Source organism: Propithecus coquereli, unplaced genomic scaffold (assembly GCF_000956105.1).
Source record: "Propithecus coquereli isolate 6110/MARCELLA unplaced genomic scaffold, Pcoq_1.0 Scaffold440, whole genome shotgun sequence".
NCBI lineage: Eukaryota > Metazoa > Chordata > Mammalia > Primates > Indriidae > Propithecus > Propithecus coquereli.
The window spans coordinates 344,083-356,797 of NW_012150175.1; the positions used below are offsets into that span (position 1 = coordinate 344,083).

The 12,715-nt window shown below is 51.5% G+C and overlaps 1 protein-coding gene across 2 annotated transcripts; it reads right to left on the reverse strand.

Annotated features, from left to right (window-relative positions):
* Positions 1-71: 71 nt before the first annotated feature.
* MARVELD1 (MARVEL domain containing 1) lies at positions 72-4,731 on the reverse strand. Of its 2 annotated transcripts, none has more exons than XM_012654448.1 (2): positions 2,502-4,731; positions 72-641 (listed from the first exon to the last, which is right to left on the reverse strand). In XM_012654448.1, the coding sequence occupies exon 1, from the start codon at positions 4,612-4,614 to the stop codon at positions 4,093-4,095; it is 522 nt and encodes a 173-aa protein (XP_012509902.1). In that variant the 5' UTR covers positions 4,615-4,731; the 3' UTR covers positions 72-641; positions 2,502-4,092. The 2 variants fall into 2 exon arrangements, with proteins under 2 accessions (XP_012509902.1, XP_012509901.1); XM_012654447.1 differs by having other exon boundaries at positions 72-1,000.
* Positions 4,732-12,715: the final 7,984 nt, after the last annotated feature.

Consider the following 12,715-nt stretch of genomic DNA (forward strand, 5'->3'; position numbering starts at 1 on the left):
CTGGGAGGACCTGGCACACAGGGTTACCACAGAGGACCAGGATAAAAGACACAAACGCTGAGATCAGACAACCAAATTTTATTTGGAAAAGCATATTAGTAATCACCACTAAACTACCGAATGAGGCACATTGGTTCCCTCTCCCTAATTCCCCTCATCCCTCCCTTTTGGCCTTGGCAGAACACTGTAGAAATCCTCTCCTGGGTCTGCAAGTGGCCCCAGGCTTTGGACTGGGAGCTGCCCAGGTGGCCTTGGGCTGGACTGAGTCCTGGCGTCCAAAGGGGTGGCCTCTGAGACTGCCTGCAGTATCCAAAAGGGCGGGGCCAGGGCAGATGGCCATTCCTATGGCACAGGACCTGGAGGGAGAGGGCAGGTGTGCCGGCCGTCTTACGAGTCCTTCTCACATCTGGCAGACAGAGGGACTGCCAAGCCGCTGGAAGCGAGCCGGAAGGCACATCTAGAAGAGCCGGTGAGCTCTGCAATGCTACAGGCACGTCTGGATGGATGAGGCACCACGGAGGCCAAGGAGATATCTGCTCCTGAGTAAGGTCACCTGACCACACACAGCACCAGGGGCTGGGGGTAAGAAGGGGATCCTGAGGGGGCTGGACCTGAGCTGAGGATGCAACTTAGAGGGTGATCTAGAAAAAGAAAAAAGAACAAAAGCTCAAACTCAAACCCATTGTTTAGGGTACAGGGGTGCACAGCTCAGTTCCAGGTGTCCATAATCTTATGCCCAAGTCACGGCACAAGAAGAATCAGGAATTCTCTTAAGGCAAAATCAATCTTCACCCATCTTGACTCTTCCACTGGATGGTGTGGAAAGGAAGCTGTGGGGCGGAGGTCACTCCTCTCCCCACCTCCCCCTACTGCCAGTGAGGACTGTGAAACCCTCTGCTGGCCCAGGCCCGAATGGTGTGGCCAGCCCAGGGAAGCGGGCCCTGGGAGAAGCTGGTATGGCCAACCTTGGAAATCTCCATGGCCCCAGCAACATGGAAACCTGCAACAGAAGAACAAAAGTCACTGGGCTTCCAAGGCACCAACTGTCCCAGTGACGCCCACCCCAGGCTCTGGCTGGCATCAGCGGTTGGGGCTGAGGGAACAGTTATTCTTCCTGGAGCATGACAGCAGGACCCAGCCTCAGACAATGAAGGACTCAGGGGTCCCTTGGGACTCAGTGTTCTGGGATTTCCCAAAGGAGAGAAAAAAACAACAAAAATAACCACAATTTTACTAGGTACAGAGTTTCAGTTTTGCAAGATGGAGTAAGTTCTGGAGATGGACGGTCGTGATGGTTGCACTACAGTGTGAATGTTCTTAACACCACTGACCTGTACACTTACCACATTAACTGCTGCGAGAGCTGTATTTAACTCACTCTAGTTTTGACCCTAGGGCCACGTGAAGCATATATAAAATCTTACTTGTTGATGTTCTTATTGTTACAATTAATATTGACAATTTAATTCTAAAAATGTGTTTTAAATGAATAGAAGTCAATAAACTTCTTTTTTCTATTTATGTTTTTACCTTTAAATTACACTTGAAGTTTTTATTCTGTTTTCATAATAAAACACTGTGGCCCCAAGTTAGAGTTTCTGGGTTTTTTGTGTGGTAGTCAATGTGTTGAAGAGGGTTAAGATGAGTGGGTGCAGTGGCTCACGCCTGTAGTCCCAGCTACTCAGGAGGCTGAGGAAGGATTGCTTGAGGCCAGGAGTTTGAGACCAGCCTGGGCAAAAAAGGGAGATCCCTTCCCCCCCTTAAAAAAGGCACAAAAACAAATAACTAACTAACAAAAAACTTTTTAAAAAAATGATTACAATAGTATATTTTATATTTTCTCACAATTTAAAAAAATTTTTTAAGTAACCATATTGACAGTATCCAGCATGTACTGACCTCCTACTATATATAGTATGGCCTGGGTCCTTTAAAGGCCAAACTACCAGGCTTCAAATCCTAGCTCGACCATTCCTCACTAGCTAAGAGACCTTGGGAAAATTATTTAACCTCTCTGGGACTCATTTTCCTCATGTGGAACATGGGAAGAACATTAGGACCCACCTCAGTAGGGTTATTGAAAGAATAAATAAATACCTGTAAAATGCTTTGAGCAGTGCCAGCCACAGAGCAGGGCTACACAGGTGCTGATGGTGACATCCGTAAAACTTACACGTGTGCTCAACACCCCCATCCCCACCACCACCTTCACAACCTCCACAGGGAAACCTAACACCTCTGCTACTAAGCTTTAAAAACAAGCTCACAAAAATACATGGCCTCCCCTATTCTAATTTCTGCTCCAGAGAAGGTAGAGCTTTGAAAGATTTAGCAAAATAGTTGCATTTTCACAACTCTTTAGACGTTGTGGTTATTGTGGTTATTGTGGCCTCTCCAACTTGCTCTGAACAAAAACTCTTTAACTTTTGGAAAAAGAAGAGGCTCTGTGCCTTTTATTCAAATGCCTATGGCCCCCTCCAGAAACCCAAGAAGGGTCTTACCTTCCAGGCCCAGCCAGCAGTTCACCCCAGTTCCAGAGATTGTTCTTCTCTTTGGTGAGCAGGACCCACCCTCCCAGCTGTTCACGTTCAAAGCCCGTATCTTTTACAGGTGACTTTCCTTTAGACTGGGAAACCGTCTGGATAACCTTGGCTTCATTTCTTCAACAATGTAAAGGAATGTTCGAGTTCACCAAGTCTCTGGTTGGTTAGGGGCAGCAATCTCCTTCCTCACTGGGGTGGGTCCCTGGGGTGGGTCCCTCCCTTCGCTAGAGAAATTCCCTGGGAAAGGGATAGAGCTCCCCAGATCTTCAAACAGAACACAGCCAATGGGTTGGGCCCCTGAGGAATGAACGAGAGTCCCGGGACAGCTCAGGACTGCTTGGAACCCTACGGTGGGAAGTACTGGCCCAGGCCCAAAAACAGTTAATACAGTAAACTAAGTTACTTGGGCTTCCGTAACTGCGGCATTCTCAGTCTTTGACATGCTAATGAGCATGGCCAATCTCCAAGAAGGGGAGATAGCACCGTTGACAAACTTAGTTGGCCTTGAAACTCCTTCCGCGGGCTAGCTCCAGAGCCAGCGGTCCGGGCTCACCCCCTCCTCTCCTGCAAACGGCGCTGGACTGCGAGCGCACAGACCCGATTCTAATCTTATTCTGGCTGTTCCCGAGAGCAGGCTCCCGGTCCCCATCTGTAAAAAGAAGGGGTGGGGCTCACCCTACATTCCTCGATGGTCGTGGGAATCCTAATGCAAACATATTGGGGGGTGAGGGGAGGGGAGTAGAAGCCTGTGAGAAGAAGGCTGAGAAGAGACTTGTGTCACTGAGAGGCCAGGAAAGTTAGCGTGTGTTTGGCGCTGGCCTGCATAAACCGCAGGGCCAAAGGCGGAGTAGGGAGAGGCGGGAGAAAACTCGGAAGGTGTAAAGGTACAGCCCGCCGGCCCTTCCTACCCGTCCCCACCTCCGCAGATGGGTCCCACCCCAAAACACCAAAGCACCGAGAGATGGGCAGAGGGGCTGCGCACGATGCCCGGACAATCCCATGCTAAAACCAAACTCCTCGCTCATCCCGGGACCAGCCGAGGCCTGCCCCCAGCTCCGCCTGCGGCTGGCGCCTGTTACGGCACCGGAGGCTGGAAGAGGGGCCAGGGAAGGGGGTGCTCTTCCGACCGCGGGGCGGGAGGGGAGGGGGCCGTGGCGCAGCTGTGAGGCTGGTTCCAATTTGGGAGCCTCCCCCGGATCTACGCGGCGCCTGTCCACGTCTCGCTCTCGGCAGGGAAGGGGAAGAGGAACCGCGAGGTTTCGCCTCGGGGCGGCCCATCTGGAGTGTGCGTCCACCCCTCGGATCGCAGCTCCGCGCTGGTCCCTGGAGACGGCGCGTGCCGCCCGGCGGTCCGGACTCTGGGCTGTGGCGCTGTCGTCGGGCGGGACCTGCGTGTCGGCTTCATGGGCGCGGGTGGCAGTGGAAACGCAGGGCAAGGGGAGGGTGCCGGGGCGCACCGGCGCGGGGCAGCGGCAGCAGGAAGGACTGGGGGCGCTGGTCTCCGGAGGGTCCCCCGCCCCGATCGGGGCCGCGGCGGGCGCAGGCGACCTCACACCACCTCCTGCTTGCCCTGGCAGCGGCGGCAGCAGCCGTAGAACGCCGAGAGCAGGTAGAGGCCGAGGCAGAGGCCGCCACAGACGGCGGACGCCAGGAAGGCGTGGTAGGCGCAGGGCAGCGGGTAATCCTTGAGGTTGCAGTAGCTGTGGCGCTGCGTCTGGTCGATCATGATGCCCGTCGCGGCGCCGTAGAGCGCGGCCGCCACCAGGTCGTGCGCCACGTTGACCACGAGCCAGCGCGAGCCCAGCACGGGCACCAGCTCGTGCTTGCCCAACAGCGTGAGGAAGTAGAGGCCCAGGGTGAGCAGCCAGAAGAGCACGGACACGAAGAGCGCGAAATGCACGGGGCCCTGGTACTTGCTGGTGGCGATGGTGATCCAGAAGGCGGCGCCGGCCAGCAGCTGCAGCAGCCGCAGCACGCCCAGCGGGCCGCGCAGGAAGGGCCGCTGCAGGGTCACCGCGCCCCGGGCCGCACGCGCCTGGGGTGGCGGCTGGCGCGGGGGCGGCGGGAGCATGGCCCCCGGGCGCGGTGGCGGCGGCGGCGGCGGCGCCCCGAGCAGCGGAATGGCGGCGCCTTGCTCGCGGGGCGGCCCGGCCGAGGTGCCCGCCGCGCCCGCCGCGGGATCCTCGCCGCGCTCCCCTCCTAGCCCTTTCTCTTCCTCCTCTCTCCCCACCCTTCCTCCCCTCTCTCCTCCCCCAGCCGTCCTCTCGTTCTCTCGCCCTTTCTCCACCCTCCTACCCGCCCTTTTCCTTTCCTCTCCACCGTCTCCTCCCCCGCTCGCTCCTCCCGGCTTCCTGCCATCTCTCCTCCCGTCTCAATCACCACCCTGGCGCCCCCCTTTCCCTGCCGCGCCAGACTCCCGGCTCGGATTCCTTCATCCTCAGGGCAGGGCGGGGTGCCCTGCACCGATCCGCCTTCCGCCCGTCCGCCCGCGCCAAGTTTGCCACATCTGGGGTCGCCCCTACCCGCCCTGCCTCCCCCGCTCCGGTCCAGCCCCGAGGGGAAAGTCAGCCTCTCCAGCGTCCCAACAGCCTCTGGCCGGGCCCCCTTCCTTCCCCTTCTCCTGGCCTAGCGCCCCTGGGCCTCCTGGCCCTTCCTTGGCGAGGGGGAGCAGAGCTGGGCTTGAGCTGGCACCCATTCTCACCTGGACATCCGCCATATCTTTCCGGGCCACCTGAGACTCATCTTGCCTAAAGCTGGGCTCAGACTGTCTCAGCCGTCCACTTCCCAGTGTCAGTGTGAGAGACCATCAGCCACCAGAGGCTCCCCCCCCCCACACACACACGGCACTAAACATTTCATCCCCACCCTCTTATGCAACCCCTCCTGCCATCCTCCCGTTCTGCCTAGATTCCAAATCTGCTACCTAACATGGCCGGACACAAACCAGCTCCAAGAGACAGCAGAGCCCACGTGCTTAACTGCTAGGCCAAGCTGCCTGCAATGGAGCCTAATGAAGCCTTACATTTTTGTTATTACTGTGTCGACGCTGGACGTGCGTCCCCATTCAAGCTTCAGAACAACCTCAGAGACACATACAATTATGCTCCTCGTTTTACTCAGGAGGAAAATGAACCCCAGAAGGGTTCATACAGCTGGTCTCTCTTCTCTCCCCTTCAGATCCAACCTTTGTACCCCGCGGCATCTTTCTAAAGCACACCTGGTTGTTCATTACACCGCTTTCCCCATTGACCACAGGATACAGTCTTTCTCGTCCATGTGGCATATTTCACAATCTGGCCCCAACCAACTTCCAACTTCCTGGTTTTCCACTTCCTTCCCTTTCCCCTGCTCCCACCCAGCATGCCGGCTCCACTAATCCTCTTAAATTTCCCAGATTCCTCAGAATGCCCCACTTGGCAGCCAAACTCCTACTCATCCTTCAATGCCCAATTTAAATGCTGCCTCCTTTTGGTCCAGTCTCCCAGGCTATTTACTTGCTCTTCTAGGCACCCACTTGGACCACCCCTCTGCAGTAGTTCTGAGTCAGCTACATCATAACCTCTGGTCATGTCTTACCCATCTTTGCCTGTGCCTGGCACATAGGAGACCCTCAGTAAATATAAGTGGAGTAGATGACCAGTGGCCGCAGGAACAGCAATGGAACTGAGAGGGCCCCTCTTAGCCTGCGGACTGTACATGCATCAGACCTCCAGCAGACCCCACGCTGCAGAGCTGGTCCTTCATCTCCTGGTCACAAGGTGAATCCACTGGCCCCCGGCCTGGCTAAGCAGATCCTTCTTCCAGCGGGCTGGCTCTCCGTGGGGGAGCAAAACTAGGTGGCTTCTCGGGGGGCTAATGCCACTCACTGCCAACTCAGCCCACCTACAGATACTTGAGAAAGCTCTGAATGTGCATTTTAAATGAACAAATGGTGATGTACAACAGCCCTATCTAAGACGGCATGGTGTGGAGGCTCTGCGGTCAGACTGCCCCGCTATGCTCACTGCGTCACTACTCCCTAGTGCTGGGACCTAGGCCGAGGGGGAAGGGGCTGCTTGATCTCTTTGTGCCTCAGTTTCCTCATCTGTAAAATTATTTTACCCAGCAAATAGATATTGAGCACCTATTAAGGGCTGGGCACTGTTTTAGGGGCCAGGGATACATCATAAATATGTGCTTTTTATTAATTGACTACTTACTAGATGCTAGGCACCATGACAAGCATTTTAAATTCTTTCTTCTACTTGATCCTTACACCAACCCCATGAAATGATTGTTATTAGCTCTCAATCGCTGATGGGGAAACCAGGGCTTAGAGGGTTAAAGAAGTTGACCGTGTTCACAGAGCTGGTGGTGACAGTTGAAACACCAGCCCAGGTGGAGCTGACGCCATGTCCACATTGAAAGTGCTTTTATATAATTTCCCATATTTTATTCTCAGCTGCTCTCGCAGGGACGCAGAAAGCTTAAGTGACTTGCCTGGAGAAACACAACTTGTAAGTGTCATTGTTGGGACTCAAACCTAGGTCTTCTGACCCCAGTTTCAGGGCTTTTCCTTGGCATCCCTTCCTTGGCACCAGCTGGAGGGACATGCTTAATGCCCTCCTGATGCCATCTTAAGTAGGGCTGAGGCTCAGACAGGCAGCTAGGGGCTGAACGTGGGTGCTGGACTGATGACACGACTTCTGTGAGTGGGGGACCTAAGCGAATAAACACTGGGATAGGGGAGGGAAGAGAATCCTTCCCGTCTTCTAAAAAAGGCCTCCGGAGACTGGAGGCGCAGGGCGCCACCTAGTGGGCATAAACTTTCAGCCTCCGGAGTCCCGACTCGCTCCTTACAAGGAAGCGCCCGGCAGTGGTTTTGGGGCGATATTTTTAGCCTCTGGAATCCTGGAATGTTTTCACATTCCAAGGCACAGTCCAGCAGACTCTCTGGAAAAGCATAACCATGCAGGAAGATCTTGATTCCGTCCAACTCAACAAATATGGTCCAAGCACCTGCTAGATGCGAACAATCTGGGTGTGGAAGGCAGGAATGAAGAGGACCAACCCCTGCCCTCAAGGTGTCTGCACTCTGCTGGCAGGGGAGGGACCGTTGTAGACACAAAAGAGAGGCGTAGATGAGGGTTATAAGGAAAATACAAAGGAAGGAGAGCATACGTGTGAGGGAAGGGCTGGGGAATCTTCCAGCGCAAGGTGTAATTCGAGGCTGGATAGAATTTCCACAAGCAGAGATGGGAGATAGGTTGTTGGGAGCAGCAGGCCACCTTGGGGCCTGAGCATCCCCAGATGTTATCGCTGGGTGTGCCGTGAATGCAAGGCCACGACCGCTCTTTCCCCAACCATGCCTCAGTGTTGTGTGTGCAGCCAGCAACCTTGAGAGATGAGGGAACATCTCCCAAGGAGCCGGCTTGCTTACAATAAAAATGGTGGCGGTGGCAATGGTGATGGGTTCCCCAAGTTCGGCGCCTCTCAGCTGTGTCACAAACCTGCTGCATGTGTAACGTCCACACGCCCCCTTCTGTGTCGCTCCCATGAGAGTTGAGGACAAGGGAGCAGGCATAACTAGGATGGATGCTCACGCTGCCTTGTCTCTAAGGCATCTCATGTCATCTACCAGAATCCGTGAACAACACCAGGCCAGCTTATTAGCTTGTAAGCGGGGTAAAATCCCAGCCCCGACAGGTCTAAACAGAGGGGACTGTGAGAGCAAAGGCAGGGCCTAGGCTGTTCAGAGAACAAGAATAGTGCTACTTGGTTGGTTCTCTAAGCCCCAGTGCAATGACTTTCACTGTGGCCAGAAAGAAAGGCCAGCTGTCAAATCAACCTCAGTGTCCCAAGACTTTCCAGCTGAAGTCTGGACATTGTGGAGCAGAAACAAGCTACACCCGCTGTGCTATGTCTGAATTCCTATGTATTAATCATGTTTTTTATTTTCTGTATTTTATGATGCTTTGACATCTTGAGGCCTTGCAAACCAGGGGAGAGGCTGCCCTGGTTAGTTAGGAATTAGTTAACTGATTCCTAGAGATAGCAAACAACTATCTCTGGAAGCATGACTTTGACATGCAAACCAACCAGTCCTGAGTCCATAGGCTGAACCACTTCCTCTATCTGGCTCTTACACTCTAGGAGGCAATATTCCTTTGCCCCAGTCATCCCAGGTCCAGGTACTGGATAATTAGAAACAGTCCCTACGCCCCAGAGCTCACCAGAATTATTCAAACTAGCCAGTCCTAAACCTGCCTAGCCCATTGCTAGCAAGCCTAGCCTGCTTACTCTGCCATGCCCATTGCTCCCCCAAAAAACACAAAAGGGCTTGTGTCCATGCTTTTCCTTTCTTCTGCCTCTGGCTGACCTGGTGCTTCCATGTGTGGACCTGCGTGGCATAGTATGCTCACTCCTCTTGGGAACTGTAAGTAACAAACTATATCTCCAATAGCAGTCATCTTCTAAGCTACTGGCCTTACCATTCCTGGATAAAACCAAAATCCTGAGTACATTTAAAACATCCTGACCCCCAGAATCCATGAGCATAATAAAATGGTTGTTTTATGCCACCAAGTTTCGGGATGGTTTGTGATGCGGCAGTTGTAACTGGAACACATCACTTACCAGCTGTGTGATATCCTGCAAGTTTCTTAACTTCAGCTCTTTCATCAGTATAATAAGATTAACAGCAATGGCACTACCTTATTGGGCCGTTGGAAGGATTAAATGAGATATAAAGTGCTTAGAGCTCAATATGTGTTGTTCTATTATCAATATTGTCTTTTAAAAGAGCTTTGACACCCAGGTCACTGATCCCCAATGCATCCCTGGATTGCAAGATGAAACCTGCCCTCATCTGAGGTTCTTCATCCTTCTTCACCATCTAACCATCTTGCCATTCTCCACTGTATCAGTCAGGGTCCAGTCAGGAGACGAAAGCCACACAGTAATTTGGACAGGAAAAGTTTAATGTAAAGAAATATTTACTGTAGCAGGGGTTGGAGTACTGAGGAGTTGGCTAATAAGAAAAAGAATGCTAAAGAATAAGGAATACAAGATGGAAGGAGCAGCCACTACCTCCTGGGGCAGAGACAGATACCCAAGGAAGAGCTCCCTTCGCCTCCCTCCCATCAGGACTAAGCTCTAGACCTCACTGGAGAGGATGTGGCTGTGGCTCACTGAGGTGCTGCACTGGTGGAACTTGCTGGAAATCTGACATTTTGGGTGCTGGGGGAAGCTGTACTGTACCTCAGATCGTGTTGCAAAGCCACGAAGGGGGTGCCAAGGGAAGTGGCTAGCCATCGCGTGTTGCTGACTGCCATGCACTGTCGGGGACCCGGGCACTGAAGCAGCTGCCCACACTGCAGAAGCCCACAGTGCTGGAGCCTGGAGAAGCCACAGGTGCTCTCGGAGCCAGACCCTGGAGGAACCACTCCAGAACCAAGGAGAGAAACAAACCCCTGCCTCCTACAGCGTCCTGCCAGCTCCCTCTACTGACAAAGCTGAGCACTGTCAGCTGGAAAAGAAAAAATACAGGCCACTCTCCACTATCACAGAGCACAAGGAAGGGTGGATTTGTTACTGAGAGACGATAAATGGATAACGGGCACAGACAATCTCTTTGGAGACTAGGCTTCCATATACACTCTTGTGCATGCATCTGAACGTCCATACAACAATGAAACAACTCCATATTTCCACCTAAAAAAGCGCAGCTAATCTTTCTTACAAGTGAAGAAGTTCTCACCCTCTCTCCAAAATGAGGAAATACATAGTCCCAACAATCATTGTATCACTGTCTATATTAAATACTTACCAAATTATGTCATAGTCTCTGTTGTTCTGTTACCTAAGATTAAATTGTAACATTAGCTTCCAACAACTTATGTATGAAATAAAAATGGGGAGAAAGAGAAAGAAAAAGGTTAGTGCTGTTGTTATTGAAACTGCAAGGGGGTTTCAGCCTAGGTTATTCACCCACAAAGATCCAATTACTGAGACAATGAGGATTGCCAAGGAGGAAAGGAATTTTTATTACGAAAGAAGTCAGAAGAAAATGGGGAATCAGGTCTCAAATCCGTCTCTCCGATTAACAGAGATCATGGGCTTTTTAAGGAGGGGCCACAGGCATTGGGGCAGGTCGTGGTGTAACTAGCAAAGGGGCTACTTGTGCATTGGGGGCAGGTTGTGGGGGATGGTGAGTCCTGGTATCAGCAGCCTGCCCAGGGGCCATCAGAATTGCTACTCCTTTGTCTTCCAGAAATTCCATCATTTCTGGGAAACAACTCAAGTCATCAAGCCCTACTGACCTGAAAGCCTAAAACATGACAGGGAAAAGACTATAAAAAACATACAGGGGTCACCGAAATTTGTTATAGAGCCAGTTACACCGTGGTCTGAATGTCTGTGTTCCCCCACCCCATTCTTATGTTGAAATCTTAACCCCCAAGGTGATGGTACTAGGAGGCGGAGTCTTTGGGGAGGTAATTAGGTCATGAGGGCAGAACCCCCATGAATGGGATAAATGCCCTTATAAAATAGGCCAAAGTAGCCGGATGCAGTGGCTCTCACCTGTAATCCCAGCATTTTGGGAGGCTGAGGCAGGAGGATTGCTTGAGCCCAGGAGTTCAAGGTTGCAGTGAGCTATGCTGTACTCCAATCTAGGTGACAGAGCAAGACCTTGTCTCAAAAAGTAAAACAAAACTAAACTAAACTAACCATACCCTTACTACACAACAATCCAGCAATTGTGTTCCTTGGTGCACTTTATGTTCAATTTTGTTGTGAACTTAAAACTGCTCTAAAAATGGTCTATTAAAAAAAACAACTGATGCATGGGAATAAATACAGTCCTGGTTGAATTTTACTCACAGAACTGCTGCAGCCATCTTGGGTCCATGAGGAGAGATATGCCAATGTGCTGAGGATGGCAGAGCAGAACAATGCATGAGACCAATGCCCTGCTGAATAAACTATTCCATAAACCCCCTAACTCTGGACTTCCTGATATGTGAGAAAATAAGCTTCTCCTTGTTCAAGCCAGTTTGGTTGGTGTGATATCTTCTGATCCACTTCCAACCATTTTCCACTCTGCTCTTGCCCTGGCCGCTGACCTGTTTCAACTACATCAGGGGGTACCCTTCCTCTGTGGCTTTCACCTGGGTTTGGCCAAGAAAACACACCCACAAGAGATGGGAGGGAGGGAAATGAGTTAGAAAATGTTTCCTGCCAGAAATTTTTTTCTTTTTTTTGAGACAGAGTCTCACTCTATTGTCCGGGACACAGTGCCGTGGCATCAGCCTAACTCACAGCAACCTCAAACTCCTGGGCTCAAGCAATCCTCCTGCCTCAGCCTCCCAAGTAGCTGGGACTACAGGCGCTCACCACAACGCCCAGCTAAGTTTTCCTATTTTTAGTAGAGACAGGGTCTGGCTCTTGCTCAGGCTGGTCTCGAACTCTGGAGCTCAAGCAATCCTCCTGCCTCAACCTCCCAGAGTGCTAGGATTACAGGCATGAGCCACGCCACGCTCGGCCCCTGCCAGAATCTTGAGTGATGATGTTGGATTTTCTGTTACTTGCAGTGAAAAGTGTCCTAATGATGTATGTGTTCTCTGTCTTCTAGGTGGCAATTTACATACTATTTATTTATTTTCTCCAGCTTTATTGAGGTATGATTGACAAATAAAAAACATCACATATATTTAAGGTGTTTTGATATCTTGTTAATATACCTTTGGGTAATGATTGCCACAATCAAGCTAATTAACCTGTCACCTGACATAGTTAACGTTTTGTGTGTGTGGTGCTAACATTTGATATCTACTTCCTTAACAAATTTCAAGTACACATCATTATTAACTATAGTTGCCATGCTGAACATTAGCTCTCTAGAACTTATTCCTCTTATAACTGAAAGTTTACAACTTTTGACCAACATCTCATTTCCACTACCTCCACTACCATGCCCGGCTAATTTTTTCTATATATTTTTAGTTGTCCAATTAATTTCTTTCTGATTTTAGTAGAGACGGGGTCTCGCTCTCGCTCAGGCTGGTTTCGAACTCCTGACCTCAAGCGATCCACCCGCCTCCATCCTTGTAACCCTTGTTGTTCTGTTTTGTTTTTTTTTTTTTTGAGACAGAGTCTTACTGTGTTGCCCTGGCTCGAGTGAGTGCCATGGC